This window comes from Aspergillus wentii (genome assembly GCF_001890725.1).
Source record: "Aspergillus wentii DTO 134E9 unplaced genomic scaffold ASPWEscaffold_2, whole genome shotgun sequence".
In the NCBI taxonomy this organism is placed as follows: domain Eukaryota; kingdom Fungi; phylum Ascomycota; class Eurotiomycetes; order Eurotiales; family Aspergillaceae; genus Aspergillus; species Aspergillus wentii.
Window position 1 is genome coordinate 4,694,632 of NW_024467833.1, and position 17,646 is coordinate 4,712,277.

The following is a 17,646-nucleotide window of genomic DNA, read 5'->3' on the forward strand; positions in this document are numbered from 1 at the left end:
GTAAAACAAACAGACAGACAAATCCACCAACCAAACCAAGACTAGAGAGTAATAACATTAGACGTAAAAGCCACATGCTGATACTTGGTGAACTCAATAAGCTCCTTGAAAATTTGCGCATGGTACTGTTTCGCCTCATTCATCGAAAACGGCAGATTTTCCCTCCTATCCTGAAAATTCATCGACAGCCGATCCAACGACGAGTTCAACCCGTCCAATTCATCCTTCTTACAGTCGTCAAAGGCCCAATCGAGTCTCTGTGGCGGAATGTTGGACGTAGAGATGATGCGGATATTCGGGTCGACGAGGAACATGGCGATGGCCTTTGTGTAGCCCGCTTTACCTTTGTCGGCGAGATTGAAACGGTTGATGCGGTGCTGGACGGTGCTGGGGTACATGACGACTCGGCCGCTTTTGCATTTGATTTTGCCGACGATTTGGTTGGGGGAGTCGCCGGCGTCGAGGCCGAAGACTTGTTTTAGCCAGACGGAGTCGTCGGGGTCGTGCTCGATTTCGGTGATGGAGTCGAGTTCGGCGAGGTGGCGGAATTCCATGGTGATGTCTTCGATGTTTTCTGTGTCGAAGGTGTAGAATGCTGATGCGCAGATGTGCTCGTTCTGGGAAATGTCAGAAAAACGCTGATATGATGGGTTCGGGTTTGGAGACGGACTTACCAGCTGGCCCTCGACGTGCCAGTCAGTCTCAAAGATTGGATCATCGGGCGTCAACTCAGCACTGAGGATTCTAATAATAAGTTGCAGTCCGCGCTCTGCATAGTCCTTGTTGAGTTCAACTCCCTGTTCTATCCGGACCGGAGTCGGCAGGTCTGGCGGTAGATTGGACACCATCCAAGGAGGCACCGCCCAAGGAAGAAACTTGCCAGCATCAGGCTGTACTGCCTTCCAGTTTTGTAATCTCCATGCTAGCAGCCGATCTTCGAATTCATTCTGCGCCTCGCCCTCTCTTGGTTTCGGGGTGCGTTCCTCCACGTCTTTCGGGAGTGGGTGGTACTCGGCTTTCTTGTATTCGATACGAGCTCGGGAGTGAAGCATGTCCTTTAGTGGAGTCAAGGTTGAATTCCATTGGGGTATTAAATGGTTGAATAGCTGCTCGATAAGGTTGTATATGTTTCGGTGTTTGACCGGATGCAGATTGTTGATATAGCTGCTGATGTGCCACCTTTCGTCCTCCCCCAAACGCAAATCACATGGCAGTATTTGGAAATTCCTACTATATGGCCTAACGGCGATATCTGCTCGAGAGGCGACACGCCACGCCATATCCTCTCTGGTGAATCCGGTTTCTGGTGGACAAGGAATGACTAATCCCTGACCAGCGTGTTGGAGGGCATCATCCAGTCCAATGGTCTTGTCCTTTAGAATGCGACTTCTTCCGTATACAAGAGGACAGAATCCAATAGGAACAAGATCACGCTGCTTGTAGTTTGTGCCCGGATTGAAGAACTGTAGTTCTGGGGGAACATCCTCAAGCTCCTTGATAGCCTCCTTGATTTCCAACCGAAACGATTCAGGCACATTAAGGTCCGATTTGGTAATATCGCCATTGTAGAGAGAAATCGATTGGGTATGTTCATAAACTATTGCTTTGAACTGTAGTTCATCAATGATCCAGTCTGCCATGTTGGGTGTGATGTCCACATCACACTTGATGGCTTCGTCTTTCCATGAATCGGCAACCCCGGGAAGAAAAATCTAAGGGCCAAGTTAGTTAAGTGTTTGGCAGGAAAAAACATTGGTGAGCAGTGTCAAAAAAGAGAAAGCTACCTTTCTGTGCCAATCTGGTATATCCGTGAGGCTTTCCATGACCCTCAACATCCCAAACTCACGTAACGATTGTAGAGGCTGACTGTTGAAATTAGTAGAGCTTCAAGCACTCAATAAACAAAGCGTGGGTTTTATCTTACTCTGCATATCCTTTCTGGATATCACGGTCATCTAAAGCTGATGGGAAGAGACTCCTATTGTGTACACCGTATATATTCTTCTCCATTGGCGCATAGTCGAGCGGCAATCCATAACCAGGTAGCAAGCCCCTGTCATCTTGGGTTCTCGTAACGGATATAAAGGGCTCTTGTCTAGGAATACTCTGAAACATGGTGGCTACTGTTGGCGTTGTTCCAAAAGAAAGGGAGTCTTGAGCTCTTGAGTGAAGACAATTAGAAGCCTTTTGCAGCCGGTGAAGATGAAAGCTTGGTCCGAATGGACTCCTTATTGACTTGAAACCAAAGTGCCAACAGTAAAGTCAATGTTGACTTACAAGGCAGCCCGCCAGTCAAGATATTGAATTATTTCCCAGCTGGCTGAGTAGATACCCACAGGATTTGGCGTGACACGCTTCAGTGATGCAGAGTTGTCGTATAGTCCCTCTGAATTCCAAGTCTTGGGTAATCCCCGCCACGGAGGTTTGTTCCGGTACTGTCAAAAACAGTATATATTGAGACTCAGGAATGAGGTCATCATGAGCAAGACAGATAATTTTTTCCAAGCCTGTGTTATGAATGATTTACATTTCAGCACTGTCTTCGTGATAGTCTCTTCGTGATATCTGCTTTTGAACAGCTTCAGTCGTTCGTTTGTTGAAGTCAGATCGCAGTGAATATGCAGCCCTATGGGATGGGCAAGCAAGGATATCTTGATGTTCGACTGTTTTAGTCCGTAGGCCTTGCATCATCGAGTGAACACTCGGCATGGAAGGTGACAGCCAAGGAAAGGGTACTTTTCACAAGAAATAGAGAAATATTCATCAATTTTTCGCGGTTGTATGCTATATATGCAAAATTTGTGGAGGAGGATCTCAACATGGCGGCTCAATTGTCGACTGCTTGATGAGAGGGCGGATTCTCCTTTTATTTCGATTCTGACTGTTGCAGATATGTTCTCACAATGTCCCAGTAACGGGCAGGATCCGATCTCATATGGCTGACATGCGGTGATCCCTGGAATTTCTCACGGTGCACCACCCAACCCTTTGACTCGGCTTCTAGGGCGTGATCCTCTACATCTTTCCAGTCTACCAGTTCATCAATATCCGAGTAAATGTAGCACCTTTGGAAACTGCCTTTCGAGCCGTGGCCATTGATTAGGCGTTTATCGTTGATCGCCCTCCGAGCCAGAGTTATAGCATCGAGCCTGCGGGTGAGCTTCTGAAGCAACAGACCAAGGAAAAGAGAAACGTATAAAAGCATTTTACCGAAAACGCGGAGAATCCACGTCTTGGGAAGCGCGAATGAAAAGGCCTTGACAGCAGAAGAAATGGTGGCCGTGCCAGGCGCGCTGTCTAGAACCATTGATGACACGCACAGCGGATTTCCAGTCGCCTTTCGATACGCAGCGAGGAGATTTGTCGTGGTAGACAGGCCTCCATTTGAGAAGATGTGCAGAAAGACAGGGTCTTCTGGGGTAGAATATGCCTGGATTGCCTCCACGGCAGGGGCAACACGCGCCTGTTGCGCCTTTTTGGTGGCGCGCAAAGCGAAGTCATTGGAAGAGCTTAGAAGGAAGATAATTCTGGATGAAGGAGCCAGGCGTTTATACTCAACAATGTACTTGGCCAGAGCACGCGGAGGGGCGTTCATCCAGAAAGCGAGAACAATAGTCTTGGGGTAGTTTCCGGCACACCCATTCTCGTTAACAGGTTCCTGGAGATAGATAGAGGATGAGAGCTTCGTAAAAGGCGCCAGAGGGTTCTCCCCGTTTGATTTGGTAGCCATTGGGACGTCACACAAGTATCGACAGAAGACTCTTGAAACGAGCGGAAGATTGATGCTTTTGCTATAGGAATCCCTCAATCATCTGTGAAAGAATGGAAAAGAAGGGTATAAATGAGAGACAAATTTCAAGTGGATGGTATTCTTGTCTTAAAAAGCGAGAGGTAAGGAAGAAGATGCGAGCCTGCAAGGAAGCAGGAAGGCTGAAGCTGTCGTGGTTCAAATTGCTGGCCTGGATTGCTGGTGTCACAAGCCACGCTATAGTATGTGGAGATGAACTAGCTCGTTCCAGTGATTTACTTATAACGGAATTGTGAAGCAATGAATGACAGAGTTAAGAATTGCTGAAAAGTTCGGATAAACAAAAGAGGAGATATGCCGTCGATGAGAAAAAGGGGGAGCCGAGGGCTTGGGAATAGCTTTAGGATATGTGACCTGTCTAAAACATCGGTGCTCCGTATTTGGCGTCACTCGACTACCTTTTCAGTTTAAACATGCAATAAGTCGAATACATAGAACAACCTGGGCTTTTATTTGTCCGGAATGCCAACGAGTCAATATAAACCCAGGTTTGTCAACTACTGATGCCTCAATTCCACGAGTCGAAGCAAGTGGCATCATGGCTGTCATGTCATTGCAGGCAAGGGGACCTAACCATTAAAAAACCAATTCCTTATTAAACGCCGGCCTGGACCTCGCTATGCTCATGAACAATCATACCAGCCTTGTTCCATACTATCTAAAGGTAATCATCAAGAAGAATTTCCCGGTCCAAACGCCAGTGATCAAGAGAGCCCACAAATGCCCAATCCCAGTCCGTCGTGGAACAAACTGGGGTGCCTTCCAGGTCTGCACTCTTTTATCCTGTTCCTCATTGCGATCGACGGTCTTCTAATCCTCTTCATCAATTTCTCAAGTGGGTGTTGCAGAACCTGATGCATCTTTTTTCTTTCCTCGCAACGTTTGGCCAGATCCCTGGAAACGAGGCTTTTCATCGTCTTCGACCGGTTGGCCCTTCTCATCACGCTTCTTCACAGGTTTGATAGCATACCCAAAGAAAAGTTGATTAGGCGGCAGTCGAAGAGGTTGGGGTCCGTTTGTTCTTCTAACCGGGGGAGGATGCTGGGGATTCGTTGCTCCCGGGACTGGTGTAGAAGCCTTGGGTGTGGGAGTTTTGCTGCCCTTCTTGGCATTCAAACGATGCCCCCCAACAAGGAAGTTCGATGAAACAGCCTTGGCACCTTTAGCAGCATCCGTCGATTCAGGAGCAATCGCAGCGTAGTTAATGGACTGTGCCATGGTCCCGTGGGGATGGAGCATCCCACCGGATGGCAGCAGTCCACCCGGACCACGAGGGGTACTAGTTCCACTTTGTCGCTGTGGTTCTTCATATCCCACCGGTGGTGCAAAGTCGACCTCTAGGTCTGTCTCGAGAACGGAAATCGCTTGCTTGTCGTTAACAGGCTTGGTCTCCAGGACAGCCATCTCGTAGACCTGGTCGTTATACGCAAATGTGAAGACGTCGCCTTTGGTGAGGCAAGAGAAGTTTCGGAAGGCATTCTCTAGTACAGCTTTCGGGTCGCTTATATCAAGGAAGGAGGTTGACTGGGGTTGGATTTTGATGAAATGGCCGGGAGGAAGATCTGTCGACTTAATCTGTACCAAGTCACCGGGTTCGAGAAGAAGAGTTTGCATAAGCTAGATAGTGGATTATTATCACGTTAGTCATTTGATAATTCTGAATAGAAGCAGAAACGGAATTTGCGAGACATAGACAAGTCTTACCCAGAAAGGCAAATAGATCTTCCCCTCCTCAGCAATAAATTCCAGCACACCAGCATGGCTCATCCGTTCCTTAGAACCATTGTGAAGCTCAAAGAGCATGGGGTAGGTGATGTGTAGGCGAGTCAATCTGTCGAGGGCACTAGGAGGCATAATGACCTTGCCGCCGTGGTTCACATTCTCTCTTTCGGGGCCGGGCATCATGGCGACAGGGTAACACCGGTAATACTCATCGAATCGACGGGCAGAAGCTCCAGGCCGTAGCATTCCAGAGCCCAAGACTCCATCCATCGGGTCGTCGTCCCAATAATCAGCGCGAAACTGCGAGGATTAGGCTTGGTTGGACAAGCATCATAATGGAAACTCACCATAGTGGACGTGCGGGCGGCTGGTTATTGGTGATCAACAAGCTGTATTGTGCAAGATGAAGCTCCAGTGAGGGCTTCTGAAGGTGATTATGAAACACAAATAAGATCTGAAGCTATTGACAAGGTCCTGGTTATTCTCCACGATAAACGAATGAGAATTGTGAAAGTTGCTCGGGACAGACGCTGCTCTTATCGCCTGAAGCAGTGACGCAAGTTGGACTCCGCCATGATTTTCCGAGCCGACCCCATACAGGGCAACAATGCTGGCCGATTTCAGATTCAGAATCTTGACCATAGCTTCTCATTGATACCCATTCCATCGCCTGCCTGTCATATCTGGCTAAAGCTATCCTATTATCACCATATTGTATTTCTATTACAAATTTCGCTCACTTAGAGCTCATGTCGGCCTCACACGCACGCCCCAAGCGGGCGGGCGAAGACTTCGCTCGTACGCACCACCATGACGAAGATGAGAACGGCGCCTCATCAAGCAAAAAGCCCCGATTTGACCTGCGCAACCCGTCCGCACTCGCCCCGGATGCGCCCGATGAGGATGCAGTCCTAGACGCAGATGAAATTGGCCGCCGTGGGCAACAAGTGCGTCGCAAAGCTGTCAACCTGGACGGGTACGACTCGGACAGCGACAATGAAGGCTTCGATGCGCGAGTCGAAGCCAAATCGAAACAAGCTCGGGCCAAAGACGATGGGGATGATGATGATATGTTTGCTGAGTTGCAAGAGGATTTTGGCGACGAGGAGGTTGACGCTGATGAGGCTTCGCGAAAGAATAAAAAGTCCGTGAGGTTTCTGCGGGACGAGGAAATCGAGGGGCAAATATCCTCGTCGCGAAGTGGCGGTACCTTCCAAGGCGATCTCACAAAGGGAGCAGATACAGTCGATGTGGACGAGGCGGACAGCGAGAGTGACGTCGCAGACGAAGACCGCGCCAAGGTTGACGAGGAGGTTGATGAAGAGCTCGGTGCTGGTGGAAAAAAGAAACATGCGCCTTTACTTGATGCGTTCAACATGCGGACAGAACAGGAGGAGGGCAAATTCGACGACCAAGGAAATTACGTACGAAAGGCAGTAGACCCAGATGCTGTCTACGATACATGGATGGAGGGGATCTCAAAGAAGGATATGAAGCGGGCCCAAGAGGCAGCAGAGAAAAGAGACGCCGAGAGAAAGGAGAGAGATAGGAAGGATGACAGTGTTTTAACAGCAGACGTGTTGAAAACGATCATCGTCCAACTGCAACGAGGAGAAACGATATTGGAAGCTCTCGCTAGATTAGGCAAGGGCCTTCAACGAAAGCCGAAATGGCAAAACAAACAACGAAACAAGAACCGATCGAAACGTAACGGAGCCGAACAGGAGGATACTGAAATGACAGAGGATGATCCGAACGAGGCCGCCCGAAAGGAAACAATTATTGCCCTCACCGGTGCGGCCGATATTCTCATGACCCGAGGACAGGCAGAAATCTACGATACGGAGCGTGAGAAGCTCACAAGACAGTACCGTCGCGAGACTGGCGAGGACTGGGTTGATCCTCCCGCAGAATCAGCAGATGCGAGCCTCAATAGTGGCGAAGCACCGGTGATGTGGGAGTTTCGTTGGTCTGACGCCCGAGACGGTGGAAATGTGCATGGCCCGTATGATAACTCCATGATGGAGTCTTGGAGGAATGCAGGGTATTTCGGCGATGGAGTGGAGTTTCGAAAAGTGGGCGATACAGGTGAATGGAATAAACAAGCTACATTTGTATAATAATAAAGCATGGCCATTTCCCATGATACAGAGTTTTACGTGTACGATATTATGTGAGACTTTTCTGTTTTATCAAGGAATACCATTGATTTCATGATTATCATTCAAGCCCAAGCTCTCTTTTGACAAAATCCAATTCAAGACCCAATATCAAATTACCCATACAGATGAGCTGTGAACAAGCGCCAGCCTTATCATACATCATTTGATGCGAATAGAAAACAAAAAAAATTAAAACCAAACACCACACTTTCTCCGCACCTGTTGCACAAGCTTGTCAGATGCCAACTTTACCAGCAATGGCATAAACAACATCTAAGAAATCTCCATGGCATCACCGTTGGTGGGAGCAGAGAAATTCACAGTTCCTTGGTCACCGATGAAGCGTTGCTCGTAAGCATTAACAAACTTTGCGCTCCGAATGGGGTCATAGAACAATTTGAAGCTGCGCTGGATATCGTCGATGCTAACTTCCTTGGCCTTGCGCTTCTGGCTCAGAAGGTGGGAGGTGGTGATGATATTACTGGCATATCTGAGGTTGGACTCCTGGCCGATTTTAGTCAGAAGAGCCAGAGCGTCTGGCGAAAGGTCGATCTCTTCCTCCTGCGCCCGGATAGCCAAAATCTGTCTGATTTCATCGGCCGAGTAAGGTTGCGTGCTGACGATAACAACGCGGTCGAGGAAATCTAGAGGGAGACCGTGAGGAGAGTTGTATGTCGTCCCACGGATTTTAGCGTGCCCGCGGTTGCTGGCCATGATAACAATGGGGGCAAGCTCAGCCTCCAATGCACGGTTGATGTACGAGAAGCACTCAATGTCAAGCATGTGTACTTCATCAATAAACAAGACTCCCGGAATAATTTCTGCCTTGCCTTCTTCCTTCCATTCGGCAACCTTGGTGTTGATCTGATCCCGAACTTCGCTCCTGATCTCGCCCGTATCCCCCGAAAAGAGGGCCAGGAAGCCTTGGGATCGCGAGTTGATAACATCAATTTCATGAAGGCTCACTGTGTGTACGATTTCCTTGCGAACCTGAAGTTCACCCTCGGGGCATTGGACGAATTTGGTATCGGCACCCATCGCATCGTAGTCTCGGGAACGTGCGTAGGAACGTCCTAGCTTTGTAATTTTGCCTGACGACTTATCGATCGAAATGACATCTCCCGCCATCACCCTCTCCTTTGTCATCGAGTCTATCATCTTTGTTCCCATATCGTATATTGTCTCCATGTCGGTAGTTTTGATGGTGAGCTTTCCTTGTTTGTTGCCCTACAAAAGTCAGTACGAACACGTCCCATCATAGCAAAACAAAACCATAGAAGTCCTTACTCCAGTCACACTCCGGTCAATCTGGATCTCCACGACTTCACCCTCGATAATTTCACTCTCCTCCTTAATACGAACACCGATGGATTTCCGGAAAGCCTGCGTGAGCGCTTCGGTCTTTGACATTTCCATGGAGAAAATTTCAGACGATGCAAGCATCGTAAAAGGAACATCTGACCCGAGCGATTGGGCCATACCCATTGCGATAGCTGTTTTTCCTGTGCTAGGAGGCCCTGCGATCAAGACCGCGCGTCCAGCGATCTTGCCCTCTTTAACCATCTGCAAAATTACAGCCGCAGCCTTCCGTGCCTTTTCCTGGCCCACGAGCCCCTGAGAGGAAGTTCTTGGCTGTAAAGAATCGGCATCGACACCAAGTCCCCGGATATGCGAATGAGCAGCGATGAGGTTCAGTCCCCGGAGCTCCTTGGTCTCCGCGACCGTGGAAATTGGCTGTGCTAGATGTCAGTAAAAGGCTAGCAGTGAAATTAGAATGTTTCACTCACCGCAGCCATGGTGATTTTTCTGTTTTGGTGAATTTGGGTCCTCTCTCGAAATGACAACAACCAGATCAAACCCGCTAGCAAAGCTCTTGGACTGGTGAAGAACGCCGCGGAAGGGCAGAAAGTGATAGATCGAAAATCCGCCCCTCTTACCGCCCGGCAGAATGTGTCTTCTCCCGCTACAAATCTCTACTGTTTTCCTGCCTCTTTTTCTTTATTCTCGAGATAGAAAAAATTAGCTGGCAATCGCGAATTAGTTCTCTGCTCTCTGGATGCACCATTGCCGTTAAGCCCAAATTTTCTAATCCCTAAGTGCCGACGCGACTTCATTCCTTTACTTGCCACGCGCAATGCGCTCACATTGACATCTACCCTCGCCGATAGGGGAGACGCTTTGCGGGGGGGCTCTTGAGCACAGTATGCGAGGCGCAAGTAATTTTTGAATACATAGTTCTGACCTAATATTTAGATGTCGTCCGCTCACTCATAAGTTGAATATACATCATTTGTGTCAAAATGTCGGATAAAATGGAGCTCGATACTCCAACCACACGCGACCCTCGTCTCGCCAGCCGCCCACCAATGCTTCCTCCTTCCAGACAAAACTCGCTAGATAATTTAAACAGTTTACCCAGCGCTTCGAATACCCCACCTTCAATTTTACAGCCTGCGGATCCTCAGCCACGTCAAAGTGATAGTTCCCCCGCTGATCAATTCATTCAAGCTATCTCGGGTCTTGTACAGGCAGCTGTCACAACGTCTAAGAATAACTCAGAAAGGGAGAGATTGCAGAAGAGGAAGGAGACGACGGATGGCCTCCTCAAGAGAGCCAATGCTCAGTCGTCAAATTTCCCCACCACGGCTGCGTTCTTCCAGTCACATAAGAATAATGAAGATGTTGATCTGGGACGCATCGATAATGCTATTCGACAGCATATTTCAAATTATCGCCAGCTTGAGAACAGTCTTAAGGCCAAATGGGGTTTATTACAAGGCCAGTCCCAATCAGAGGACACGAACAAGCTGGAGCCTGAAATCCAAAATTTGAAAAAGGAGGTTGAGTCGGCAAAGGCCGAGTCTTCAAAGCTCAGTGGTAATAATCAGTCATTGACCAGAGAGGTTACGACACTTCAAGGCAGAGCGACTTTTCTGGAAAAAACTATAACAAGACACGTTACCAATCTAAACACGCTGTCAAGAGATGTCAAAAACAATCAGACCCGCTTCGAATCACTCGTCTCTAATCTATCAAAGGACAAGGCATCTTTACAGGACCCACAAGTTGTGGCCCAGCAAGTACGAGCAGATATCGACGACTTGAATGGAAAACATACAAAACTGAGTGAAGAAGTTGACCCCTTGCTAAAATCTCAAACAAAATCCCCAAGTGTTGCCAATGTGGAGGTGGGTTATAAGACGCAGCCTGATAAATCGATTCACTTTAAGCTGATACATTACAGACACTTGAGAAAAAAGTGGACAACTTTGGCCACCGCTTGGATTCCCTGGAAAAGACGAAACCTGCTGCTTCAGATGTTGCTAGAAGGGATGCTGACTCTGAACTCAAGAGTGAATTGAATGACATGGACTCGCGGGTCAAGAATCTGGAGACGGATCGGCATTCCCACATAAAGTTGGAAGACGTGGACTTGCGGTTTAAAAAGTTGGAAGCCAATATTGCCAAATCCCTACACAATCCCAGCCAAAGTCAAAGTCAAAGTCAAGCTATTCAAGGTTTGCAGTCCCGAGTGAGAGTTCTGGCTGAGCACTTGGAAGATCTTGAGCGCGTGAAGGGAGCGTCAGATGATATTCTTATTGGCGAGATGGAGAAGCTCGAAAAGAGAGCAGGGGAAAAAGACGACCAATTCAAGTCATTGACTGAGGAACTGACTGTTCTGAAACAAGATTATGGCCATATCGCAGATAAAATAAAAGATCTGGACCAAAAAGAGGATGTCATGGCTCTCTCTGGATCGCTACTAGGCACACAGCGTGTACTTGAAAGTGTCAAGATTGGGTTGCATTCTCTAGAAACACGGTATAACAATCTGTCCACGGAGCCTATTGTGAAGAACATGGTTGTTGCTATGCAAGAGATGTACCCATCTGCAGGTCAATTAACAGAGCAGGTGGCAGCTCTAAAAGCACAGCTAGAAGCTCTAGATCAGAGACAGAGTGGCCAGTTGATGGACGTTAACAAGGATATCAAGTCTCAATCAGAGGAGTCCAACCGATTGAGGAACGACCTGACTACGCTACACCACTCACTTGGAGAAGTTTGGAAACAAGCTAATAACTCAGGCCTTGGGCAACAGCATTACCAACAGCTCCATGGCAACATTTTATCCTTGTACCAAAAGTTTGAGGACCATACTGCCAAAATGAAAGAGCAACTAGAGTCCAAAGATACATCGGATGAGGATCTGCGGCAAAACCTGAATCAAGAACGAGATAGCTTGAGAAATCAAGTTCAGAGCATAGCTGACAAGCTTAAAGCATTCGCCAATGAACTTGATGAGACTAAATCTGCCCATACGAGCAGCAAAGACGCAACAAAAGCTGATATCATGGCCTTAATCAATCGCACCAACGGCTTGGAAAAAGTCATATCCAACAACGGTCAGCTTGTTGATCGTATTAGTCGCTTGGAAAATTCTACATCCAATGACGAACTGGTTGAGCGTATCACTCGCCTGGAAGACCCTACATCCAACCACCAACTGGTTGACCGCATTGGCCGCCTAGAGGCTTTTACATCCCATGATCAACTCATTGTTCGTATCAATCGTCTCGAAGAAGACTACCAGGCATTGCTGGAGCAATTTGAAAACACCAAAAAGGCAATAGAATCGAGCACACAGGAGGCCTCCTTCGCCCTCGCTGAACAAACAGAGATAGCAGAATCGCCAGTGCCGAAATACGAAGGAACCCCTATCGGTTCAGATACGCCCAACGTCGAACAGCCAATTGAAGAGCCCTGCACTGTGGATCCCAGCATTGCCGAGTCCAACAATGCGGATTTCAATAATGTGGAGCCCGCGTCCACCCCAGGGCCTGCGGTGAAGAAGAAGAATAAGAAGAAGCGCCCCCGCCTGTCAGGTGTAACATCAGAGGATGAACGGACCAATTCTCCAACCCCGGCAGCCATTGGAATTGATGGGTCTTTGCCAGAGAGGAAGAAGCCAAAGAAAAAGAAGAAGCGAAAGACGAACAATCAATCGGAACCTATTACGATTGACTAGCCCTGATATTTGGGTCGGCGGCGTTTATTCATTGACTGCAATCATCCGGTGTTGATTTTCTTTTTCTTTTCTTTTTTTTCTTTTTTTTCTTTTTTTTCTTTTTTTTTCTTTTTTTTGCACTCTGTGCTTACGAATGACGATTAAGCGGCTTTCCCGAGTTGGAATGGCTTCTGGATACCTTTTGTTGCTTCTTTTTATCATTTACTTTCTTTAAAGCCTTCGGGACTTCTCTGTTTCCTATTCAAATTCTCATACAAATCTTCCCTTCCATGTCTATTGTTGAAGTACCGCTGTTTAAAACATGTATAAATAATACAAAGGCACCCGGGCGCCTAGACCCTCTATTATGTACAAAGTCGACGACAATGCATCTAAGCCGCATCTTGCAAGAACTTCACAACCACTACAATGCATCTTGTCAGCCATTATTCTTGAAAAGTAAATACCATCTAGGGAATGACACTCACCTTGCCTAAAGGCTTCGGGGTTCTCTGAAATTAACCAGTGGCCGGCTTCCACATCAGCAACCTCGGAGTTGGGGAAGAACTTCTTGATGGCGGGGAAGTGCTCATCTGCAACGTATCTGCTCTTGGTTCCCCGGACAACGAGAGTTGGTCCATCGTATTTGACAGAGCCAGGCTCGTGGTAAGGGAAATCGGCCATGCCGTCGAGAGCAGGGCCGATAACGGAAAGAGGAACACGGAACTTCATTGTCTGGTCATCTCCTCGGACTAGGTTGGTCAGGAGGAATTGACGGATGGGTAGGGACTAAGTAGTTGGAAAGTCGTTAGTAGGAACAATGGTCGTCAAGGGTAAGATATAGCGGCATACCTCTTCGTAGCCCTGTAGAATCTTGTCTGCCTCGGATTGTTTGGTGACCTTCGCTTCTTCAATATGTTGCATGCCTCGGACATATTTGGAAAAGTCACTCTTCAAAGGTGAATTAACGGGCGAGTTATCAACAGACACCAGGCCGGAGACTAGGCTGGGAGATCGCAGGGCGACAGCCATGACAGTTTTGGCACCCCTGATACATGTTAGACAAGAGATCTCTGGATTGATGCTAGATTGACCATGTATATCATTTATGGACAATACTTCGGGATAGGAACGTACATGGAGTGTCCGATAAGAACGCACTTGTTCAGCTTCTGCTGCTGGATGAACTTTTCGACGTCCTCAGCCATAACAGTGTAGTTGTGCTCCTTGGAATGGAACGAATGGCCATGATTCCGGAGATCCTAATCAGCACATCAACCTAGATTAACCATTTGCTCACTTGGGCATCTCATCATGAACGCAAACACACCACCGTGAAGATCTGACGTTTAAGATCACGTGCCAAAGCTCTGAAGAAAGTGTCAGCCAGGAATTCTCGACAACTATCATAGGATAAGGGTCAATTAGACTCCTGGAAAGAGATTGGCATACCGGCTGATACTCCTATTGTTCTGCTTCGACCCAAAGAGACCGTGTAAGAAGACAATCGGGCTCCGAACGGGCTGCTCATTCTCGGGTCCAAAGACCTGATAGGACAGCTCCGATTTAAGAACACGGGAGGTCGAGAAGGATCGCACGGTTGATGCGCCCCGCAGGGACATTCGGAGAGGTAGCATCATACCACGCGTTTCAGATTGACTGTTGTTGATTCTTTTTTCTTTGATGAGAGTTTCTCGACTTCAATGTCGATTGTTGTTCCTTTCGGGTAAAGTTGGGATACTTGGATTAGTAATGCACGGAATTTTATCCGGATATGCTGTGTCAGCGAAGCATGTTGAGAATTTTGGCTAAGAAAGGGAAAATACGAGATTGAAATAGCCTTTCATATGTTCTTTTTCAGGTTATTTGCGTTCGATGGCTGGATTGAACTGATTGGCATCAAAATAGGACTCACCAGTTGACAAGGATCCTTGCACGTGATGCTTATATAACTAGATTCCAAGTGACATCACCTGACCCACGTGATTCTGCTCTTATCAGTCTGCGATAAGGAGATGTGGAAATGCATCATTGATGCAATATTGGGCCAAAAGCAACAATGCGAATATGTTTTCTTTTTGTCGTCTGCGGGCGTTGCATATTATGGCATGTCAAATATCAGGCCTAGATTTATGCATGAATTACCATCAAACCGCCAATTCTCTCGCTTAAAATGTCTGGTGCAAAATGGTATCATAAACCGTCTTATTGGTTCCAAACGTTTCTCGTCATATGTATATACAGACAGATACATCGATAGACATTTTGTAAATGTTACAAATTGTTCCCAGTCCACCACTCTATAATCCTTGCTTCATATCTAGCTGTCCAGCAGCGGGGGCACCTTCTCGCAGAGGTATTCGACAATAGCGTCGGGGCCTCTCTCCACCTGCAGTCCGGTGGGGATGGCGTGCAATTTGATGTCGGGCTTGATGTCTCTGGCGGTGGAGTGGATAAACTGGGCTTCTTCAGCGGTCCACATGGAGGCGCTGAACTGTAGGATCCAAGGCGGTTAGCATGAGAGTCTTGCAGATGTTGTGTTCGGATTTTCCAGACGAGCAGGAATGGAATTCCCGACTGAGACTCGCAAGTGGGGTGGGCTATCACGTACCAGGACGTCCGGCATCAGCTCCGAGACCTTGGGGCCGACCTCTTCGATTGCTGGAGATTTTGTTAGAAGAGGTTCATGATGGTATGCGAGAAAGAATCACGTACTTGAGCAGTTGGCCTCGTGGATGATAGTGTAACGGTCACTGAGGGCTTCAGCAACACGGCCGATGAGGCGCTGGGCTCTCTCGGGGGCCGTGTTGACAGTGACGAGACGGAAGGGTCCTTTAGGAGTAGTCATGTTGGGTATGAGGATGGGAGTTTGGAGTTGGCAGGCATCTTGAATGCGGACTCTGCTGCTTTTGAATCAAGAGCATCATTCAGACAGGCGATAATGATTTTATCCGGTCCGCTTCTCCAGATGGCGACATCCCCACATTGAATCCAGAGATGATGTCGACAGAATCCAATGCTGGCTGTGGGAAAAGTGGATGGGCGAAGAGGAAGAGTCTCCATCCCCACAATGCATCGTGGGGACATGGCGATGCTTCGGATTTCCCGTAACGCCGAGCAGAAAGACGGCATTTTCGCTGCCATTCAATGCCATCAAGCAGAGGTCCTCGGACTGCACTCCGTGTTTTCACTGGAGTTATGGTTTAGCTGCCAGTGGCAACAGACAATACGAGGATTATTGGATTCTTGATGGCGTTGATTCTGGCTTCTCGGCCTTTATGCCGCCATCCCGTCCCCCACTCTGACCCCGCTGGATGCGACCGATCGTGATGCCAGCGGGGTAGAAATGATCCGTCGCGACGCAATTTGAAAAAGATAAAACTAATCATTGCTGTCATCTGGTCTGTTGGGATCTTCTGCTCCTTCTAACTCTTCATACATTTCTTCACTAGCTACACCATGTCCAAAATCGCCTCCACCTTTTCGCGTATGTCCCAATTCAATTCAGATCCTCGCGTCGTCACCCGCGCGAGTTCTTTGTATGCGATCATCTCTGACATTTAACAGGCCTTGTGCGCTTCGTCCCCAAGTCGAACCCGGCCAGTGTCTTGATCGGTGAGCCTGTTGACCCTCAGCTCGACGTTGGGTTGGCTCTCTTCCAGGGCAAGGAGGTTTCCGTCCGGCCATTCTCCGGATCATCAGTCTTGAGCCCTGGCCAGCAGACCGGTGTCACTGAGACCATTGAGCGCATTCTCTCTCCCTTAGCCCAGAGTGAAGTTGGATCAATCAGATGCATTGGTTTGAACGTGAGTTGGCGCCATTTGTTTATTCTCAGCGATCAACCCTAACATGTTGATTAGTATGTATCGCACGCCGCAGAGATGAAGCTGTCTATCCCAGATGTGCCGACTTTGTTCATCAAGCCCTCGACTGCCCTTGCAGACCCCTGGCCAGCTCCCACTATCATCCCCAAGATCACACAGGCCGACAACACTGGCGATTATGAGTCGGAGATGGTCATCGTGATCGGCCGTGACGCAAAGGACGTCAGCGAAGCCGACGCCCTCGACTATGTTCTTGGTTACACTGCTGCCAACGATGTTTCCAGCCGCACATCACAGATGAACCAGAGCCAATGGTGTTTTTCCAAGGGTTTTGACACCTCGTGCCCGATTGGTGAGAATTCGTCCGACTGTGCTACATATAGCCTTGGAATTCTAACCATGCTCGATGACTAGGTCCCACTTTGGTGTCTGCTGCGCAATTAAAAGATGCCAGCCAGTTCAAGATCCGTGGATTGAAGAATGGAAAAGTCCTGCAGGACTGCCCCTTGACGTATGGAGCTCCTTATCACAATGTTTGGCAAAGGGTGATGGCTAACAATGACAATAGCGACCTCATCTTCAACGTACCCAAGCTGATCAGCTTCCTCACACAAGGCACCACCCTCCCCGCCGGAACCATCATCCTGACCGGCACTCCCCCGGGCGTTGGGGCCGCAAAGAACCCCAAGGAGTTCTTGAAGGCCGGCGATGACTTTGCGGTGGAACTGCTTCCCCATGTGGGAACTTTGATTACAAAGTTCGAGAACCAGGCATAATTTGATGAAAAATGGACATGAATGGCATTGTTTTGTGTATCTGTTTATACCATATAGAGTGTTTAAGTAGAACTTGGATATAGTATTTTCTTGTTCATCTTGCATACCAACATACATCCACTCAAGATGACATCCCCACATCGCTATTCCCACGGCCAAACTGCTCTGGGTACGCCGTAATTCCGTACGGCCTCGTACAGCGCAAAAAACCAGAACATCAACAAAACACCAAAAAAGTCCAATTCAAAAATAAAAGAAAAACATGTCTCTTACCCCATTATGCAAATTAAGGAGCCCTTGATATGCTAGGGAAACAGCCGACGACCACAAACAGTCGCACGACACTCCA

The 17,646-nt window shown here is 48.1% G+C and overlaps 10 protein-coding genes across 10 annotated transcripts; 3 read left to right on the forward strand and 7 right to left on the reverse strand.

The window, feature by feature from the left end:
* Window positions 1-41: 41 nt before the first annotated feature.
* Window positions 42-2,115, reverse strand: ASPWEDRAFT_25625 (DUF4246 domain-containing protein; the record flags this gene model as incomplete). The annotated part of the gene is made up of 4 exons (XM_040832752.1): window positions 42-617; window positions 675-1,712; window positions 1,785-1,866; window positions 1,925-2,115. The coding sequence occupies 4 exons, from the start codon at window positions 2,113-2,115 to the stop codon at window positions 42-44; spliced, it is 1,887 nt and encodes a 628-aa protein (XP_040693506.1).
* Window positions 2,116-2,866: 751 nt separating this feature from the next.
* On the reverse strand, window positions 2,867-3,730 carry ASPWEDRAFT_25626 (TMEM53 family protein; the record flags this gene model as incomplete). The annotated part of the gene is made up of 1 exon (XM_040832753.1): window positions 2,867-3,730. The coding sequence occupies one exon, from the start codon at window positions 3,728-3,730 to the stop codon at window positions 2,867-2,869; it is 864 nt and encodes a 287-aa protein (XP_040693507.1).
* Window positions 3,731-4,639: 909 nt separating this feature from the next.
* Window positions 4,640-5,880, reverse strand: ASPWEDRAFT_25627 (polyubiquitin-binding protein UFD1; the record flags this gene model as incomplete). Its single annotated transcript, XM_040832754.1, has 3 exons — window positions 4,640-5,425; window positions 5,513-5,830; window positions 5,878-5,880. The coding sequence occupies 3 exons, from the start codon at window positions 5,878-5,880 to the stop codon at window positions 4,640-4,642; spliced, it is 1,107 nt and encodes a 368-aa protein (XP_040693508.1).
* A 399-nt stretch (window positions 5,881-6,279) lies between these two features.
* Window positions 6,280-7,650, forward strand: ASPWEDRAFT_106383 (GYF domain-containing protein; the record flags this gene model as incomplete). The annotated part of the gene is made up of 1 exon (XM_040827802.1): window positions 6,280-7,650. One exon carries the CDS (start codon window positions 6,280-6,282, stop codon window positions 7,648-7,650), a length of 1,371 nt encoding a protein of 456 aa, XP_040693509.1.
* Window positions 7,651-7,965: 315 nt separating this feature from the next.
* Window positions 7,966-9,488, reverse strand: rvb2 (RuvB family ATP-dependent DNA helicase reptin; the record flags this gene model as incomplete). The annotated part of the gene is made up of 3 exons (XM_040830498.1): window positions 7,966-8,919; window positions 8,980-9,426; window positions 9,480-9,488. The coding sequence occupies 3 exons, from the start codon at window positions 9,486-9,488 to the stop codon at window positions 7,966-7,968; spliced, it is 1,410 nt and encodes a 469-aa protein (XP_040693510.1).
* Window positions 9,489-9,992: 504 nt separating this feature from the next.
* On the forward strand, window positions 9,993-12,718 carry ASPWEDRAFT_25630 (uncharacterized protein; the record flags this gene model as incomplete). Its single annotated transcript, XM_040832755.1, has 2 exons — window positions 9,993-10,880; window positions 10,937-12,718. The coding sequence occupies 2 exons, from the start codon at window positions 9,993-9,995 to the stop codon at window positions 12,716-12,718; spliced, it is 2,670 nt and encodes an 889-aa protein (XP_040693511.1).
* Window positions 12,719-12,800: 82 nt separating this feature from the next.
* Window positions 12,801-14,568, reverse strand: ASPWEDRAFT_37694 (putative alpha/beta hydrolase). Its single transcript, XM_040834740.1, has 6 exons — window positions 14,150-14,568; window positions 14,028-14,067; window positions 13,835-13,959; window positions 13,550-13,745; window positions 13,186-13,486; window positions 12,801-13,121 (listed from the first exon to the last, which is right to left on the reverse strand). Exons 1-6 carry the CDS (start codon window positions 14,317-14,319, stop codon window positions 13,090-13,092), a joined length of 864 nt encoding a protein of 287 aa, XP_040693512.1. The 5' UTR covers window positions 14,320-14,568; the 3' UTR covers window positions 12,801-13,089.
* Window positions 14,569-15,017: 449 nt separating this feature from the next.
* On the reverse strand, window positions 15,018-15,545 carry ASPWEDRAFT_49711 (uncharacterized protein; the record flags this gene model as incomplete). The annotated part of the gene is made up of 3 exons (XM_040837317.1): window positions 15,018-15,191; window positions 15,309-15,358; window positions 15,413-15,545. The coding sequence occupies 3 exons, from the start codon at window positions 15,543-15,545 to the stop codon at window positions 15,018-15,020; spliced, it is 357 nt and encodes a 118-aa protein (XP_040693513.1).
* ASPWEDRAFT_397237 (uncharacterized protein) lies at window positions 15,490-15,999 on the reverse strand. Its single transcript, XM_040835166.1, has one exon. It carries the CDS (start codon window positions 15,839-15,841, stop codon window positions 15,542-15,544), a length of 300 nt encoding a protein of 99 aa, XP_040693514.1. The 5' UTR covers window positions 15,842-15,999; the 3' UTR covers window positions 15,490-15,541.
* Window positions 15,864-17,630, forward strand: ASPWEDRAFT_37696 (fumarylacetoacetate hydrolase family protein). The gene is made up of 5 exons (XM_040834741.1): window positions 15,864-16,184; window positions 16,265-16,503; window positions 16,558-16,873; window positions 16,936-17,032; window positions 17,090-17,630. Exons 1-5 carry the CDS (start codon window positions 16,157-16,159, stop codon window positions 17,295-17,297), a joined length of 888 nt encoding a protein of 295 aa, XP_040693515.1. The 5' UTR covers window positions 15,864-16,156; the 3' UTR covers window positions 17,298-17,630.
* Window positions 17,631-17,646: the final 16 nt, after the last annotated feature.

Bases quoted from the DNA above. Each gene is read 5' to 3' on its own strand.
- ASPWEDRAFT_37694 (XM_040834740.1), bottom strand. From the start codon at position 14,319: ATGTCCCTGCGGGGCGCATCAACCGTGCGATCCTTCTCGACCTCCCGT. The intron at 14,068-14,149 runs GTATGCCAATCT...CACTTTCTTCAG, and splicing joins AACAATAGGAGTATCAGCCG to AGCTTTGGCACGTGATCTTA. The intron at 13,960-14,027 runs GTGTGTTTGCGT...TGTGCTGATTAG, and splicing joins AACGTCAGATCTTCACGGTG to GATCTCCGGAATCATGGCCA.
- ASPWEDRAFT_397237 (XM_040835166.1), bottom strand. From the start codon at position 15,841: ATGGCAGCGAAAATGCCGTCTTTCTGCTCGGCGTTACGGGAAATCCGA.
- ASPWEDRAFT_37696 (XM_040834741.1), top strand. From the start codon at position 16,157: ATGTCCAAAATCGCCTCCACCTTTTCGC. The intron at 16,185-16,264 runs GTATGTCCCAAT...GACATTTAACAG, and splicing joins AATCGCCTCCACCTTTTCGC to GCCTTGTGCGCTTCGTCCCC. The intron at 16,874-16,935 runs GTGAGAATTCGT...CTCGATGACTAG, and splicing joins TGACACCTCGTGCCCGATTG to GTCCCACTTTGGTGTCTGCT.